This window comes from Coptis chinensis, chromosome 6, assembly GCF_015680905.1.
Source record: "Coptis chinensis isolate HL-2020 chromosome 6, ASM1568090v1, whole genome shotgun sequence".
NCBI lineage: Eukaryota > Viridiplantae > Streptophyta > Magnoliopsida > Ranunculales > Ranunculaceae > Coptis > Coptis chinensis.
In genome coordinates, this window is record NC_141461.1 from 8,681,904 (window position 1) to 8,697,044 (window position 15,141).

Genomic DNA, 15,141 nt, shown 5'->3' on the forward strand with positions numbered 1-15,141 from the left:
GGGAACACTGGAAGAGTGAAAAAATGGGAGCGAGTAAACGAAGCAGTAGTAGTGGAGAGGAAGATGGAGATGCAGAATGGAAAGCGGCAATTGATTCTGTTGCTGCTAATAGTTACAATACTAGTACAAGTGAAAAATTATCGAAATCAAACGGTGTTTTAATTCATACCAATGGAGAAGATGAAGAGAACAGTCACAAACCTCGACCTCTCAAACACTACCAAATAAAGGTTCTTTTTATCTATTTAATATACATTCTTTCATTTAAAACCAGTCGGATGGCACGGCCGGTCCGGCCTTGGGTTTGCTCCCCTATGGTCACTTGGGATTTTTTTGTAGACTTTAAGGTAGTGATATGATTCGGGTAGTGGGCATTGTCTGAAAATATATAGTATATAGCAGTATTGGAACCGTGATTGTGGAACTGAATTTCTAATTTTGATTTGTTGTAGTATTGTTTAGAAATCTACAACTTAAGGTTGAAGAAAATTATGGTTTCAATGGAAGTTGGTGTAGGGGTGGGAGGGGAAGAGTGACATTGCTTAGTGAAGGTCTTAATTCTCATTTCAAGGGTCAAATGTTCTGGAATATGTTGAGTTTTAATTGAAAAAAGAATGGTCTATTCAGTTTTTGAAAGATGAACTTGTGAATTTCTTTCGCTGAGAGTTGAATAATATGAAACTTCGTTTGTGCATAAAAACAAACTTATCTTAAGTTAGCCTTTCTATAAATTCGACAAGATGTTTTCCTGGGGATTCTGAAGATTATATAGGCAATGAAGGTTTGCTATTCAGTGATGGGAAAATAACTATGCACACAAGGATAAATTTGTAAGATGCAGAAATCCTTTTCATCTTTTGTCTGAAAAGTTCTGTAGTTTAAGGAGCCCACGTCACTAATTCACTAGCCTGACAGTTTTATGCTTAACACCATTTTAATGTAACTAATACAATTATTACTGGACTTCATGACAGGCACAAAAGATGCTGGACGAAATCTTAGAAAAGAGCTTGGTGGTTGCTAATGATCCTGTTCCAGCATCAAATGATAAGCCGGTGGTAGAGGAAGATGGAATACGGTTGTTTAGACGAGCACCCCCAGGGATAGTAGATCCTATTGGTAAATACATCTCATCAAGTTCAAGGATACTGACTGACACACATGTAACATGCATACCTTCTCATCGATTTGTCTTCCAATTCAGTTGAAAAGAATTTCAGCAATGTTTAAAAATTTCTAACCAGACCGACATGAACTGAACCGACATGACATGAATTTCAGCAATGTTGAAAAAAAATTCAGCAATGTTTAAAAATTCAGTTCTATGATGTTTTTTTTGGCATCAGAGAACTCATGAACTGAGGAAGGATCTACATTGCTTAGCCACTGAACCAGTATAGCTGTTCACACTTACCAGCCTACATTTTACTTGCTACATGCCACAGTATTGATTTTGTTGTTTACTGTAGTTGGCTATAAACATGTTGTTGAAACAATTCTTCTTTTATCAGATGAACTTCTGCAGCCAAGAAAGAGGCCAAAGATTCTTCCTGGAGAAGTGGCTGATGAGAAGTCAAAAAAGGTTTTCTTTCTATTTCACAATTTTTATTTTTTCATGAAATAAAATTTATCATCACTATCAGTGAAAAGAATTAATGACGTGATATCATTCTATTGGTTGTAATGGTGAATGAAATCAGTTTAGACGTCAGCTCCAGTCTATTGTTGTTGATGGAATGGATATAATGGCTTCAGCAAGAGACGCTTGTCAAAAATCATTGGCTAGATTTCAAGCCAAAGATGCTGCAGCCAAAGCAGCAACCAAAAAAGAGGAAGAAAGAGTGGCAGAGCTGAAAAAGATTAGGGGGGAGAAGTGGCTACCTTCTATTGCTAAAGAAATGCAGGTAATTCAGCGAACCTTTCAGTAAAATTTTGTATCTTTGTTCTGTTTACGTGCTGAGTAGTCAATTGATTGTGCTCGAAGGAGAGAGAAATTATGATAATCTCAGATTCCAAAAGTCTAAATGCAATTCCTATTCAACGCCAGATCAGCAAAGAAAATTTTAAGTACAGTTTCAATTTGACAATAACCAATTTTCTTTCAACCAAAAGAAGCAAGGGTATGAGTACAATCTAAGGCATACACCTCATGCAAAATCATATACGACTTGAGGTCTGAAATGTATACCTGTGGAGTGTTGATATGCTTTGACTGAAGCCTTTGGGGAGTTTTGGCTCATCCGCTTTTGCACCTCAAGGGCCTCTAAGAATTTTTTGTGCATCTCCGTTTGTCACTCACTCAGATCATCATTTGATGGACTACTTCCTTGTACTGCACACAACCCACGGATTTGCATCTGTTCAGCTATACTGGCCATCGGATTACTTCTTTATTTCTAGACGAATGATGAGGCATAGTTTAGATAAGTAAACTGTTTGATTTGAGTACTACTATATACTTATTGTTTGGCTAAGATATAGGCTTTAACACAGATTAGATCATCTGCATCTGCAATATGTGAATATAACCCGGGGTACCTCCGCACACACCAGAGTAGGTACTACGGAGATTGAAGTAGATGGTGGGTCTTTATTGCAGCACACTCTGATATTGAAAATGTCTTTGTTTAACAGAAAAAGAAACAAATGTCTTCTGTCCGTTAATCAGAACATGCACTACGATGTTGTTTCAAAAGGGTAGAAACCATCTGATCAGTTTGAGCAGCTACGGATGATTGGTCACCTGACTATCACTCAAGGCCCTGAGATTCTCAGGGGACTGGTGTACTCTTTAGCAAGCATTTTTACGGGTTTTCTTTGAAAAAGAGTATAGTGGCCTGCACTTGAAGCCAAGGGAAGATATGACCTCAAACTATTCTCCGTCACAGAGATTATAAACAGTATATTGTCTTTTGCTTAAAGCGTGTTAAGCTTGTTGTAAGCGACTTATTATTTTACTTATATATCTGGCATAAAGGAAGACATGAAATGCCCTTGTTTTCAAGCTCGGCTGGTTTAAGGTTAGTGGATTACCTGGCTGGTTTAAGGTTAGTGGATTACCATATATACGTGATATAGCAAGACAGGGTGTTGATGATGTATACAGGTATCAGATTGATTATGGCATTCATCCGGGTTACATCTTTCCCATTCATCAGTCGCCACAACTCAGGTTTAAAAAAACCCTTGGATACGCAAGGTGTTTCACTTTTAGGCTCCTGGTGTTTCAGAAATAAGACAGTTACATACATATTGTATGGTGTGTCTGACTAAGATTTCTTGAAACTATTCATGAAAACTCAGATGAAGACGTAGAAGTCAGGTTCCTAAAAGTTGTAGAACAGAACTGCAAGTATCACATGATAGAGTCTAGATATTAGACAACATTGACAACATTTGTTAAGATTTCTTATCATTGATTTGTAGTTATCTGTTGTGATGTAAAGCTATAAATATGAACAGAAACCCAAGCGTGCCTATGTAAAAGGGATAAAAATAGCCAACCATAGATATCTGCCAGAAACTCGACAGGTCCAGTTTAATAGTACTGCCGAGGATATTGGATGAAGCATGTTTCAATATTGGACGATGCTCGCGGAATATGTTGTAGCTTCTCTTTAAATTTCTCCAGAGAATCCATTTCATATTCGCTACTGAAGGTAACCATTTTCTCCAAGACCAAGGCATTCTTCAGCAAAATTTCCACAAATTTAAGTCCATTTGTGTGCCCTAGGAAACCTTGAAACTCAAAGGATTTCAGGTGGTACATGCATTGCAACGGAAGCCCTGTATCCTTGTACTCATTTGGTGGACTGACCCAATCCTGTGTATATATAAAATACAAGTTGAAACAATTTACAATGATAGCCTACATTTTTGAAGACTCCCAAGGTGTTTATGCTCATAAATAGAAAGGTGGATACATCATAGTACTCTCTGCAATTTACGAAATCCTCGCGCTTCAAGTCAACAACAAAAGCAAAATTAGTGTAAATATAGAAGAAGCCAACCAAAGCTGTTGGCAAGATTTTGTGCTGAATGATAGGTCATTTACACACAATACTTCAACACCAAGAGTTTCCAGATTAGGAGAATTGTTGAGCAGGCATGTTATTGCATGAATGCAATCTCCATAAAGCCAGGTTTGGAGTTTCATACACCTCAGATTGACAAATCGCAAAGCTGAGGTTTCTATCCGAGCAGCATCATGAGAAAGAACCTTCAATCATAAAATGTCCGATATTAGAAAACCAGTTGACAAAACAACAATCTCACAATAAAAAATTATAAAACAAAGTTAATCTACCACCAAGTCAAGCAAGAAGAGTATATTTCTGCTGGTGCAGAGCACCTGAGCTCACAAATATGTGGCTATGCATCAATTGAAAGATTTACAGAAATTCTAGCTTGAACTCTTTATGATCATACGTTAAAGGGATCACAGCCTAGGTACTGCCGCTTAAAGAATTTGACACAGTTACTGATCATCCAAGTACAAGAGAGGGTCAAAAGATCTAAGTTCATAGGGATAGCCATAGTTTGGAATAGTAGTGAATTCAGTAAGGATTCATATTCTAGGAGAACTGAAACAAATGGCCCAACACTAGCATAGAAAAAGAAAAAACGGAAAATAATAATTAAACAACAAAGGCCAAAAATTCAGCTGCTTTATTATCATCAAACTTTACAGTGAAATGTACGTGCTACGTCTCTTCCTTTTTGCTTCGAAGGAAGAAGAAACATATTCAATTGAGAGTTATACATCACATAATCTTCATCATCACGACCAAAATCTTGGCCAAGAGCCTGCATGCATGCAGTGATGTGTTTGCATTGTTAGTATCTCATTCTTCTCCTGCTTCTTTTCTTCTCCTGATCGATGAAGTGTCTTCAATACCTGCCTTAGAAAGCTTCTTGACAACTGTGATTGTAATAGAAGAATACTTAACAATGAATTCTTGATTCTTTGAACCCTCAGCACCAGTGATTATACGTTTATACTTCGCTGAGGCACCGTATAACCAAGTCCAATACGTCGCATGTGGTTTCGATTAAGTTTTTCCTCACGAGGTACGTACTTTGGTACCACAAGCATCGTAGTCCTCTTAACTTTTTTCGCTGCTTCCTGTTCATATCCCTCTCTAAGCTTTCTTTTGGACGATTCAACTTTCAATTTCATTGCTTCCTCTGTATCCAAAAACTTTGGCTTTTGAACCATCGAACCATTCTTCTTTTTTATCCTCTTTTCTTTAGAGTGATACTCATTCTCGACCAAGTTAATAATCTTCTCATCTAAATTTTTCAGAAGACTCTTTTTGTCGACCTCCTCAACATCTTCATCACCAAAGAGATTTTCACAGAACTCAACCACATCACACCCACTCGTCCCATTTGAATACAACAATGCAACTATGGCTGCTCTTTGCTTCCTTAACTCGTCTGGGTGACTGTGGGCAGCCATGTTGATCGCATAGTTGATTACTTCAAAATAATCAACAATGCAACCAAGGAGCTTTTGGTTCTTTCAATTGGGCGTTTTCTAGTGTTTTGTGGAGAATTGAATTGCTGTAGCAAAATCTTCACAGAGAGGTATTTCTTTATTTGTTTTTGGGTAATTCATGACGTCGTCTAATTCGACTACCCTAAACCTCTCCCAATCCCTTGTGCCCATTTTTAATGGTGAAAATTATGAGTTTTGGAGTATAAAGATGAGGACTTTTTTTATTTCACAAGACCTTTGGGATCTTGTTGAGTGTGGTTACGTAGATGCGAAGGAAACAACTGACCTGAAGGAGCTTCGCAAGAAGGATGCGAAGGCTTTACTTGTATTACAGCAGGCTGTGTCGGATTCCATCTTCCCTCGACTAGCAAGTGCAACCAAATCGAAAGAAGCTTGGAAAATTCTGAAGCAGGAATTTCATGGTGACGACAAGGTAACCACTATAAAACTGCAGACTCTTCGTAGAGAATTCGAAACACTTCTAATGAAAGCTAGTGAGTCGGTACAAGATTTTCTTTGTAGACTTTCAGTGATTGTGAATCAAATGAAAACTTTTGGTGAGAAAATTGTTGACCAGAAGGTTGTAGAGAAGGTGCTAAGAAGCCTGCCTTCCAAGTTTGATCATGTAGTCACAGCTATTGAAGAGTCTAAGGCTTCTAAGGCTATGTTTGATAGGAGCTGTGGCAAATGCAAATTTTGTCACCATTTGCCACTGGCAAATTTGCTATGTGACAATTGCAAATAACTCGTGGCAAATTTAAATTTGACACTGTTTGATGATACTATGGTAAATATCATTTGTCCTGATTTGCAACCATTTGCTGCTGTTTGATTGTCCAAATTTGCCACGGCAAATATTTCATTTTTTCATTTTTTATGTTTTTAAAATATTTAAGATTTAAAAATTATAGCTACTCTTATTTGTAAATTTATTTTATTTATATGAAGTCACATAAGCACAAAATCAAGATTCCTCTAAGCGAAAGAGAGAGAGACAAGTGGACGCTAGTGATGTATTTGGGCAAGTTGAGCGCAATGAATCTTTGTCAGACACCGCGGATAGTCGAACATTTCCTGTGCAAACAAATACAGTTATTTGGGCCATCTGTCATGAACGTATGAAACTACAGTAATGATGTCAAACAAAGTTCCGACAAGGATCTTGTCCATTCCATCGTTCCAACGTATTTGACGCTTCCCCTGAACAACTTCTGGAATTGGCGGAGGCGGGGGTGGAGGACGTGGTGCTTGGCTTCTAACATTGTTATGTGACATTGTTCTGAATATAATAAACCAAAAGAGAATAATATAATAATTAGTGTTCTATATCGACACGAAACCAAAATGTGATAGTGAACTTCGTAGTGGTAGGACTTGAAACCAAAACAAGGTTTAGATATTCATACACAAATCTAAACAAAGAGTTACTAATATAAGGAAGGCTATAAGAAACCATATTGTCATATAGATTAACAAAAGTCATAAGCCATAATAATACAAGTATCCCAGAGGCAAAACACATCATTCAACATTGCCAAAACAGTGACAACAAAAAACATAAAATTAAACCACTATTGCCAACAACACACTAGTTATTCTTCTCCATTTCGTTCATCTCGACGGCCCCACATGTCCGCCATCAACCCATCTCTCCATCGCTGTCCAACCATCACTGAGTCATGGTTATCCCCACATCATCGCCTACTTCTCCATTTCCTTCCTCTTCAATAGCAGCTCTTTCTTCTTCCCATATATCATCATTATTATCGAAAGCAAAAGTTATGCAACCCACAACATGCACAAATTATCTTTGCTTGTGTCTCAACATCATGGTGTGGAGCGTGCCTAAGATACGCAAATCTTTTCTTCAACACACCAATTGTCCTTTCAACAACATTCGAAAGATGAATGACGGAAGTTACACATTTCTTTTGCATTAAGGCACCGTTGTATCTAGAGTTACGTTGTTGGTCACTAAGATGATATCTTACAACAGACGATATGGTGTAAGGAAGTGTGGAACTAGCGGGAACCCAGCATCGGCGAGATAATACTTACCTATGTGAAAAAAATTAATTAGAATGATTGATGAATTTTAATAATACTCCAAAACAGTTGGGATTTGAAATGTTTTAAGGATACGTACCATGTGGTACAGTTAGTTTGTGCCCTGGCCGACTCAATCGCACATCTCAAAGAAATCGACCATTATGGGAGGAACCCTCCCAACCGATGAAAGTACGTAGGTGAATCTCATACCAAATGTACATGCCACTAAGACATTCTGAGTAACCTGGCCCTTTCGATTACGATACCTAACTTGATCTTGAGGTGGTACGTAAGCTTCAAAGTGGGTGCCATCAATTGCACCCACAGCATCCTAATTAATATAGCATCATCAGTAAAAGAATTACTAATTAACATTATGTACATTAGATATATAGCTAACAAACCTGGAAAAAATGGTGCCAAGATTTAGGTGTTCCACCACAGTCGGCTGGAGAGTTTTCTATGGTGGCAGGTCGTACTTCGTCTCTATGTAGCCTAAGCAGTGCATTTAAGACTCGGTGGAAGTACCGGTTAATTGTTTCTGTTGATCTAAAAAATTGAAGCTCAAAAGTCCGATTCCTTAAATCGTGCCCAACTGTGTGTAAGAAAATGGCTACTTGTTCTTCAACCTTAACGGACCGACTATCAACTAACCCATAACCCCGCAATCGAGTGCATAGACGTTCAAATGTAAATATCCTCATTCTCAACTGTTCGTAGCATATACGGTCACTACACCTGAACATTCGCGTGAAAACAATGTTTCTCTGAGCATCCCAATTTCTAATGAGGGCCCTAGGAACTATAACCCTTCGCTTATTTCTCCTATACCATTGGTACCACATCATAGCCTGCATGATTGTTAGCATCATGGTAACCGCAGCTAATTTACGTTCTCTTTCGGTTGGCATTCTACCTAATTAAATGGACAATCATGCATGAGACGAAATAAGACAAAGCAAAAACATAGAATGAGCAAAGAATGACAACAATTTAATTTACCAGTAAAGAAACCAAATTCATAACTCAATCAAAAGCATGTCAACTAGATTACTAACACAAGCAACAAAAAAATAGATTTATACCAAATGCAACTACAATGAATCCAAATCTGATGAATTATCCAATTACTTATTAAATTGAACAAAAAGGCAGAAAATATTATTTGGGCATTCAATATTTGACTTTGTACATGAATTAATTATCAAAGTTATTAATTCCCATAGTTCGCAACCCTTCATCTTATTTCAGAAATCACAATTTATAGTGTTCAGTAGTTCACAGTAACATTGTATACAAAATAAATCCAGCATATTTTACGATCTATTTTTCATTTCCTTTTCGGAATAAATAAAAACAGAGCCAAATACTCAACAATCATGCACTGAATTAACAATCTAAATAAACAAAAAAAAAAATTGAAATCATTATATATACTTGAACCCTAACCCTAACATAAAAGAATGAGAGAATGAAAATTAACATGCACACACATGAGAGAGATTGAGAGAGAGAAAGAGATGAACAAACCTCCTCCGTCAAGTTGTGCAAGTCGATGATTATGTTGCTTGTCTCCAAATCAATACACAACTCTCCAAATCAATACACAACTGTATGAGGAGAGAAATTAATGAGAGTGTGAGAGAAGAAGAAGTTAATGGCAAATAGGAGAGAAACTAATGAGAGTAGAAAGAGGGATTGAGAGAAAATGGGAAGAAGGCTTAAACGGTTGAGCTCCGGTGAGAGTTTTTTTTTTTGGGGTCGGGCTCTTTTTTTTGGTGGCAAATCCACTTATTTTGGTGGCAAATTTGTGTACAAATTTGTCGTGGTAAAATTTACTCAGCTCCCCCCAGAGTAAATTTTGCCACCAAAATCATGGCAAATGACAAGTTGTGGCAAATCCAAAAAAAATTTGTCATGACACAAAAAACACATCAAACAGTGCCAAACAAGTGAATAGTGCCATTTATTTGCATTTGCCATGACAAATGGGGCTATCAAACACAGCCTAAGGATTTGTCGGTGTACACCCTTAATGAATTGATGGGTTCCCTTTTAGCACATGAAGAACGGATGAATAGGTCGGCAGAAAAGAATATTGAGCAGGCATTTCAGTCCAAAGTAGAGATTAGTAATAAAGATAAAAATGGGGAAGTTGGTTCTGGACATAAGTATTCAAGCCGTGGAAGAGGAAATAGTGGGTATCGTGGTCGTGGAAGAGGCCGAGGCAGGTCTAATTTTGGTCGTGGAAGGTCAGAAAATGGTGATAGAAGGCTATAAGTAACTATAAGGACTATAGGGGAAAGCAGTGCAATTTTTGCAACAAGGTCGGGCACACAGAACCGTATTGCTTTGCAAAGGCTAGACAACAAGAAGCCAATTTCACTGAAGAAAAGCAAGAAGGTAACCTATTTCTTACTTATTTACTTCCGAAAGATAGTAAGAACGATGTGTGGTTTTTGGATAGTGGCTATAGCAATCACATGACAGGTGAAAAGACCTTTTTCAGAAGCATAGATGAATCTGTGAAGTTACAGGTCTGCCTTGGTGATGATAAACAAGTTCAAATTGAAGGTAAGGGGAGTATAGAAGTTAAGACTAAGTCAGGTATTGATAAACTTATTCACGATGTTTATTATATACCTGGTTTAGCTAATAACTTGCTAAGTGTTGGTCAATTAATTCAAAGAGGTTTTTTAGTCTTATTTCATGATGATACATGCGAAATCAGAAAGAAGCAGTCTGAAAAACCTATGTTTACGATCCCCATGACGAAGAACAAGATGTTTCCTCTTGAGCTATCTTGTATTGATGATTTTGCACTTGTTGCTCATGCTAATGATGATTCCAGATTGTGGCACTTACGGTATGGACACCTCCATTTTAATGGGCTGAAATTATTAAGTCAGAAGAAGTTCGTGTTTGGTTTGCCATCTATTACTTGTGTTGACGATGTATGTGAAGGTTGTATATACGGGAAACAGCACCGTCTTCCATTTCCAGTAGGTAAAGCTTGGCGAGCAAACATGCCGTTAGAACTACTCCATGCAGATATTTGTGGCTCGACACGTACTCATTCCCTCAGCAAAAGTCGATATTTTCTGCTCTTTACGGATGATTTTACTCGTATGAGCTGGGTGTATTTTCTTTCTTATAAGTCAGAAGCATTTGACAAGTTTAAGGAGTTTAAAGCTTTGGTGGAGAAAGAAAGTGGCCACGTGATCAAAGCTCTTAGAACCGACAGAGGAGGAGAATTTCTATCCGATGAGTTTGAGAATTTCTGCAAGCAACATGGTATACGACGACAACTCACAGTACGGAGAACTCCATAACAGAATGGGGTCGCGGAAAGGAAGAATAGGACTGTGGTAGAGATGGCTCGAAGTATGTTACCGAAAAAATTTTGCCTAATATTTTTGGGCGCGCGTGTCCTCCTCCGTGTTTCTTTTGAATATTTCTCCGACAAAGGCAGTGCGCGACATGACTCCTTATGAAGCATGGTGGGATCGTAAACCAAATGTGAGTTATTTAAAAGTATTCGGATGTATAGCTTATTCTTTGATTGATTCAAGTTCTCGTAGCAAACTTGACAAGAAAAGTGAGAAGTGCATTTTTGTGGGGTATTGTGCTAATACGAAGGGCTATAGACTTTATAATCCCGAATCTAAGAAACTTATTATTCGTCGAGATGTTATATTTGATGAGAAAAGTTTCTGGGATTGGGAAGCAAAGGACAAACCGAATGTTCCATTTGTTGAAGACCAAGTCGAGCCGGATCAGTTAAAGGAGACGAGTGGTTCCAGTACACCTCTTCGAGTTTCTCCTTTGAATTCACCTCAGCATTCTTCTCCTGTGCATATGAGTCCTCCTTCTTCAAGTTCATCTCTGTCAACTAACTCGAGTTCAACGAATTCAAGTAGAAAAGACAGCAATCTATATGATCCTACACTTGATACTGACACACCTCCGCGTAAGTTTAAATGCATCAAGGATATTTATGATACAACTTTTGCCCTTATAGCTGCAAAACCCACGCGCTATGAAGAAGCGGAAGGAATAGAAGAGTGGGAGCAGTCTATGCAAGACGAAATGGCAGCCATTGAAAAAAATAAGACATGGGTTCTTGTGGATCTGCCACCTGAAAAAAATGCAATTGGGGTGAAATGGGTCTACAAAGTTAAGTACAATGCTGATGGGACAATGCAAAAATTCAAAGCAAGGCTCGTGGCTAAAGGGTATGTGCAACAACACGGAGTAGATTTCTTCGACACTTACTCTCCGGTTGCTCGGTTTGAAACTGTTAGATTTGTTCTCGCAGTAGCAGCTCAAATGACATGGCGTGTATATCAATTTGATGTCAAATCAGCTTTTCTCAATGGTTATTTGAATGAAGAGGTATATGTTCAACAGCCACAAGGGTTCATTGTCAAAGGAAAGGAAGAGAAAGTGTACAAACTTACAAAGGCACTTTATGGGCTTAAGCAAGCGCCAAGAGCGTGGTACAGCAGACTCGATTCTTATTTTGAAAGCCATGGTTTCAACCGAAGTAAAAGTGAGCCAACCTTATACGTGAAGGTCAAAGGTGCTGAAACTCTTATTGTTTGTGTTTATGTGGACGACATTATATACACTAGCAGTTCTAGCAGTCTTATCAAAGAGTTCAAGGATAATATGATGCATGAGTTTGATATGTCCGACTTGGGTTTGTTGCATTATTTTCTGGGTCTTCAAATTCAGCAGACTCCTGACGACATTTTTATTTCTCAAGAGAAATATGCAGTGGATTTACTTAAGAAATTCAATATGGTGAACTGTAAGACGTCTTCTACACCGATGAACACCAATGAGAAGTTGTCTATTAATGATGGGACTGTGAAGGCTGATGAAAGTTATTTTAGAAGTTTGGTTGGTGGACTCATGTACTTGACAAACTCTCGCCCAGATATTATGTACTCTGTGAGTTTAATTTCCAGATTTATGCATAGTCCTTCCGTACATCATATTGGAGCAGCAAAGAGGATTCTCCATTATGTCAGGTCAACTAGCAACTATGGAATTTGGTACAAACCAGTTACTAAGTTTGACTTGATTGGTTTCAGTGATAGTGATTGGGCTGGTTTTGTAGATGATAGGAAAAGCACTAGTGGTCTAGTGTTTAGTCTTGGTTCAGGAGTTGTCTCGTGGAGTTCAAAAAAGCAAGACACATTTGCCAGTAATCGGCCATCGAAAATTTGAATATGTAAAGAAAAAGATCCGCGGTTGGGTCAAGCAAAATGGATGAGAAGGATATTGGAAGATTTGCACCAGACTCAAAGAGAGGCAACAACGATCTATTGCGACAACAAGTCTGCAATTTGTATGACAAAGAACCCCGTCTTCCATGGGAGGACAAAACACATAGAGATATGTCATCATTTTATTCGGGACATGGTTGAAAAAGGAATTATCACTATGAAGTATGTTCCAACGGATGAACAGGTAGCTGATGGACTTACCAAGGCACTATCATATCCAAAGTTTGTTAAGTTCAGATCTTCTCTAGGTGTTGCGGCATTTGCATCAAGGAAGAGTGATGAGAATTGATGCAAGTATATTTGTTAGTCTGCTAGGTAGATGTTTCTGCCATGTGTCATGTTTGACTTAGTATTTAGTTGTTAGCTATTTTAGAGCATGTAGTTCTGTATTTCAGTTTAGAAGTTCATAGTGGGAATGCCCACTACTAGTATTGAGTCCTATATATTAGGTCATCTCTTCCAAGAGAAAGAAGAGAGTCTCGTATGAATCAGTTTCCTTCTCTTAGACTTTCATCTCAAATAAATAAAGTTTTGTTATTCAGACTTTAAGGTTCCACATTTTCTCACATATCTCCTCTTTAAACCAACACACGCAATACACCTTCGAAAGTACCAGCCATCAACTAAAATAGTAACTCTTGAAACCTAATGAGAAACTAATAGATTGTACGTTCATATTTATAGACCGAGAGAACGATACAAGTTCGTATAGAAAAAGGAATCCTATTTCTACTCAGAGAAGAGGCGGGCCGGCCCTGTCTTTCAAAAGGCCCAATGCAAATCTGAAAAATTGGGCATTTGTCTGGATTTCTAACACTATAGTGGGCTTTTAAGAGCTTCACAAGGCCTTTTCTTTTTGTTTATATTGGGCCCTATGCAAAGCCTTAGACAACATAGGCCTAGCCGCCTAGGCTGGCCCTAGGAGAAGTTTATATCTAAACAATAAAACACAGCATGATTTGCACTGTGTAACAAATGTCAGATCATGATACAGTTACTTATATATATATATATATATATATATAGAAAAAACTATACAACAAATGTCATATCATCTAACAGTTGGTCATGTGTAAAGAAATTATTTTACAGTGCGAAGCATAAAATGACTCACGGCCGTATGAACTCGACGGACACAATGTTCCTCCCAATAAAGTCACCTAAAATAAAAACAAACAATAGCTCTTCAGTGCACGTGATTCTGTTTTTAGTGACATTTCATCCATTTTATACACAATGCATAGTTCCACGAATGAAAATTATTAGAAAAAACTATTTGTATGGGTCGACTTTTTTTTGTGTGTTTCTATTCAAATTGACAGTCCCTACCTCAGTCACATGTCAACTTTTGCGTCCAGATGCTCTTCTATAACTGCTTCTATCGTAGTGGGTTTGACATCCATTACTTTACCAAACTATATTTTCTTACGATTTGCCTCAACTTCCAGCATAACAGGTCATTTCTCCTTGCGCAATAATTAATAGAGACACCAAGAAAAATTGATTACCTCAACGATCGTCAGTGTTGTTCGGTAATGGTGTCTTCCATTGAAGATACAAGGTTAGTTTTTATCTTTTTTAAAAAAGTTTTCAGTTCAGACAGAATGGCTTTGACGGATTTAGTAAATGATGTTTTCCCTTGATTGGTTTTAAAGTTTCAAGATAACGACTTTATTTAGTTTCAGGTATAAGGTAACAAGGACGGTCGGTCGCGTGGTGGTAAGATTCTCCGACTCAATGTCCATGCACTATTTAATTCTGATTGTTTTCATCGCAACATATAGTCTAACGTACTTCCAATGTATATCTAATATAACCTTATATTTATTTTCAGTATGCTGATTTAAACAAGGACACAAACTGATTCAAATTTACTCCATAAGTTAAACATAGATTGTGAAATACCAGCTCTAGTGAATCCAGAAATAATGCAAGTGAACATTCAAACGCAAACAGCAGTATAAGTTGAGGTCGACCCACTATCAAAACTTAGTTTTCCTTTCTATAATTTTAACTCATGTGAAATAAAATCAGACTGGTTTTAAAGTTACTTCTACTACAAATTCGTCATGGTTCTATTTCCGACCAAATTTGTCATAGTAAAACACCCCACTTGCAAATACGACGTTAAAGAGCAGATAAGATTGTAACTCCAAAATTATGCCTAACAACAGAACATCCACAACCAGTTGAGGTCATCACCGTTAATCGTTCTTCCGTTATTGAACGACCAAATCGTTATGAACTAGCTAACGGCGTCTTGGCGTCGAAAGGGAACGAGCTTTTGCGATTGCAACT

At 37.8% G+C, this 15,141-nt stretch overlaps 1 protein-coding gene across 1 annotated transcript; it reads left to right on the plus strand.

The window, feature by feature from the left end:
- The first annotated feature begins 23 nt into the window (after positions 1 to 23).
- On the plus strand, positions 24 to 3,034 carry LOC147491285 (uncharacterized). Its single transcript, XM_086569279.1, has 5 exons — positions 24 to 230; positions 975 to 1,119; positions 1,512 to 1,582; positions 1,701 to 1,904; positions 2,635 to 3,034. The coding sequence occupies exons 1-5, from the start codon at positions 24 to 26 to the stop codon at positions 2,662 to 2,664; spliced, it is 657 nt and encodes a 218-aa protein (XP_086425405.1). The 3' UTR covers positions 2,665 to 3,034.
- Positions 3,035 to 15,141: the final 12,107 nt, after the last annotated feature.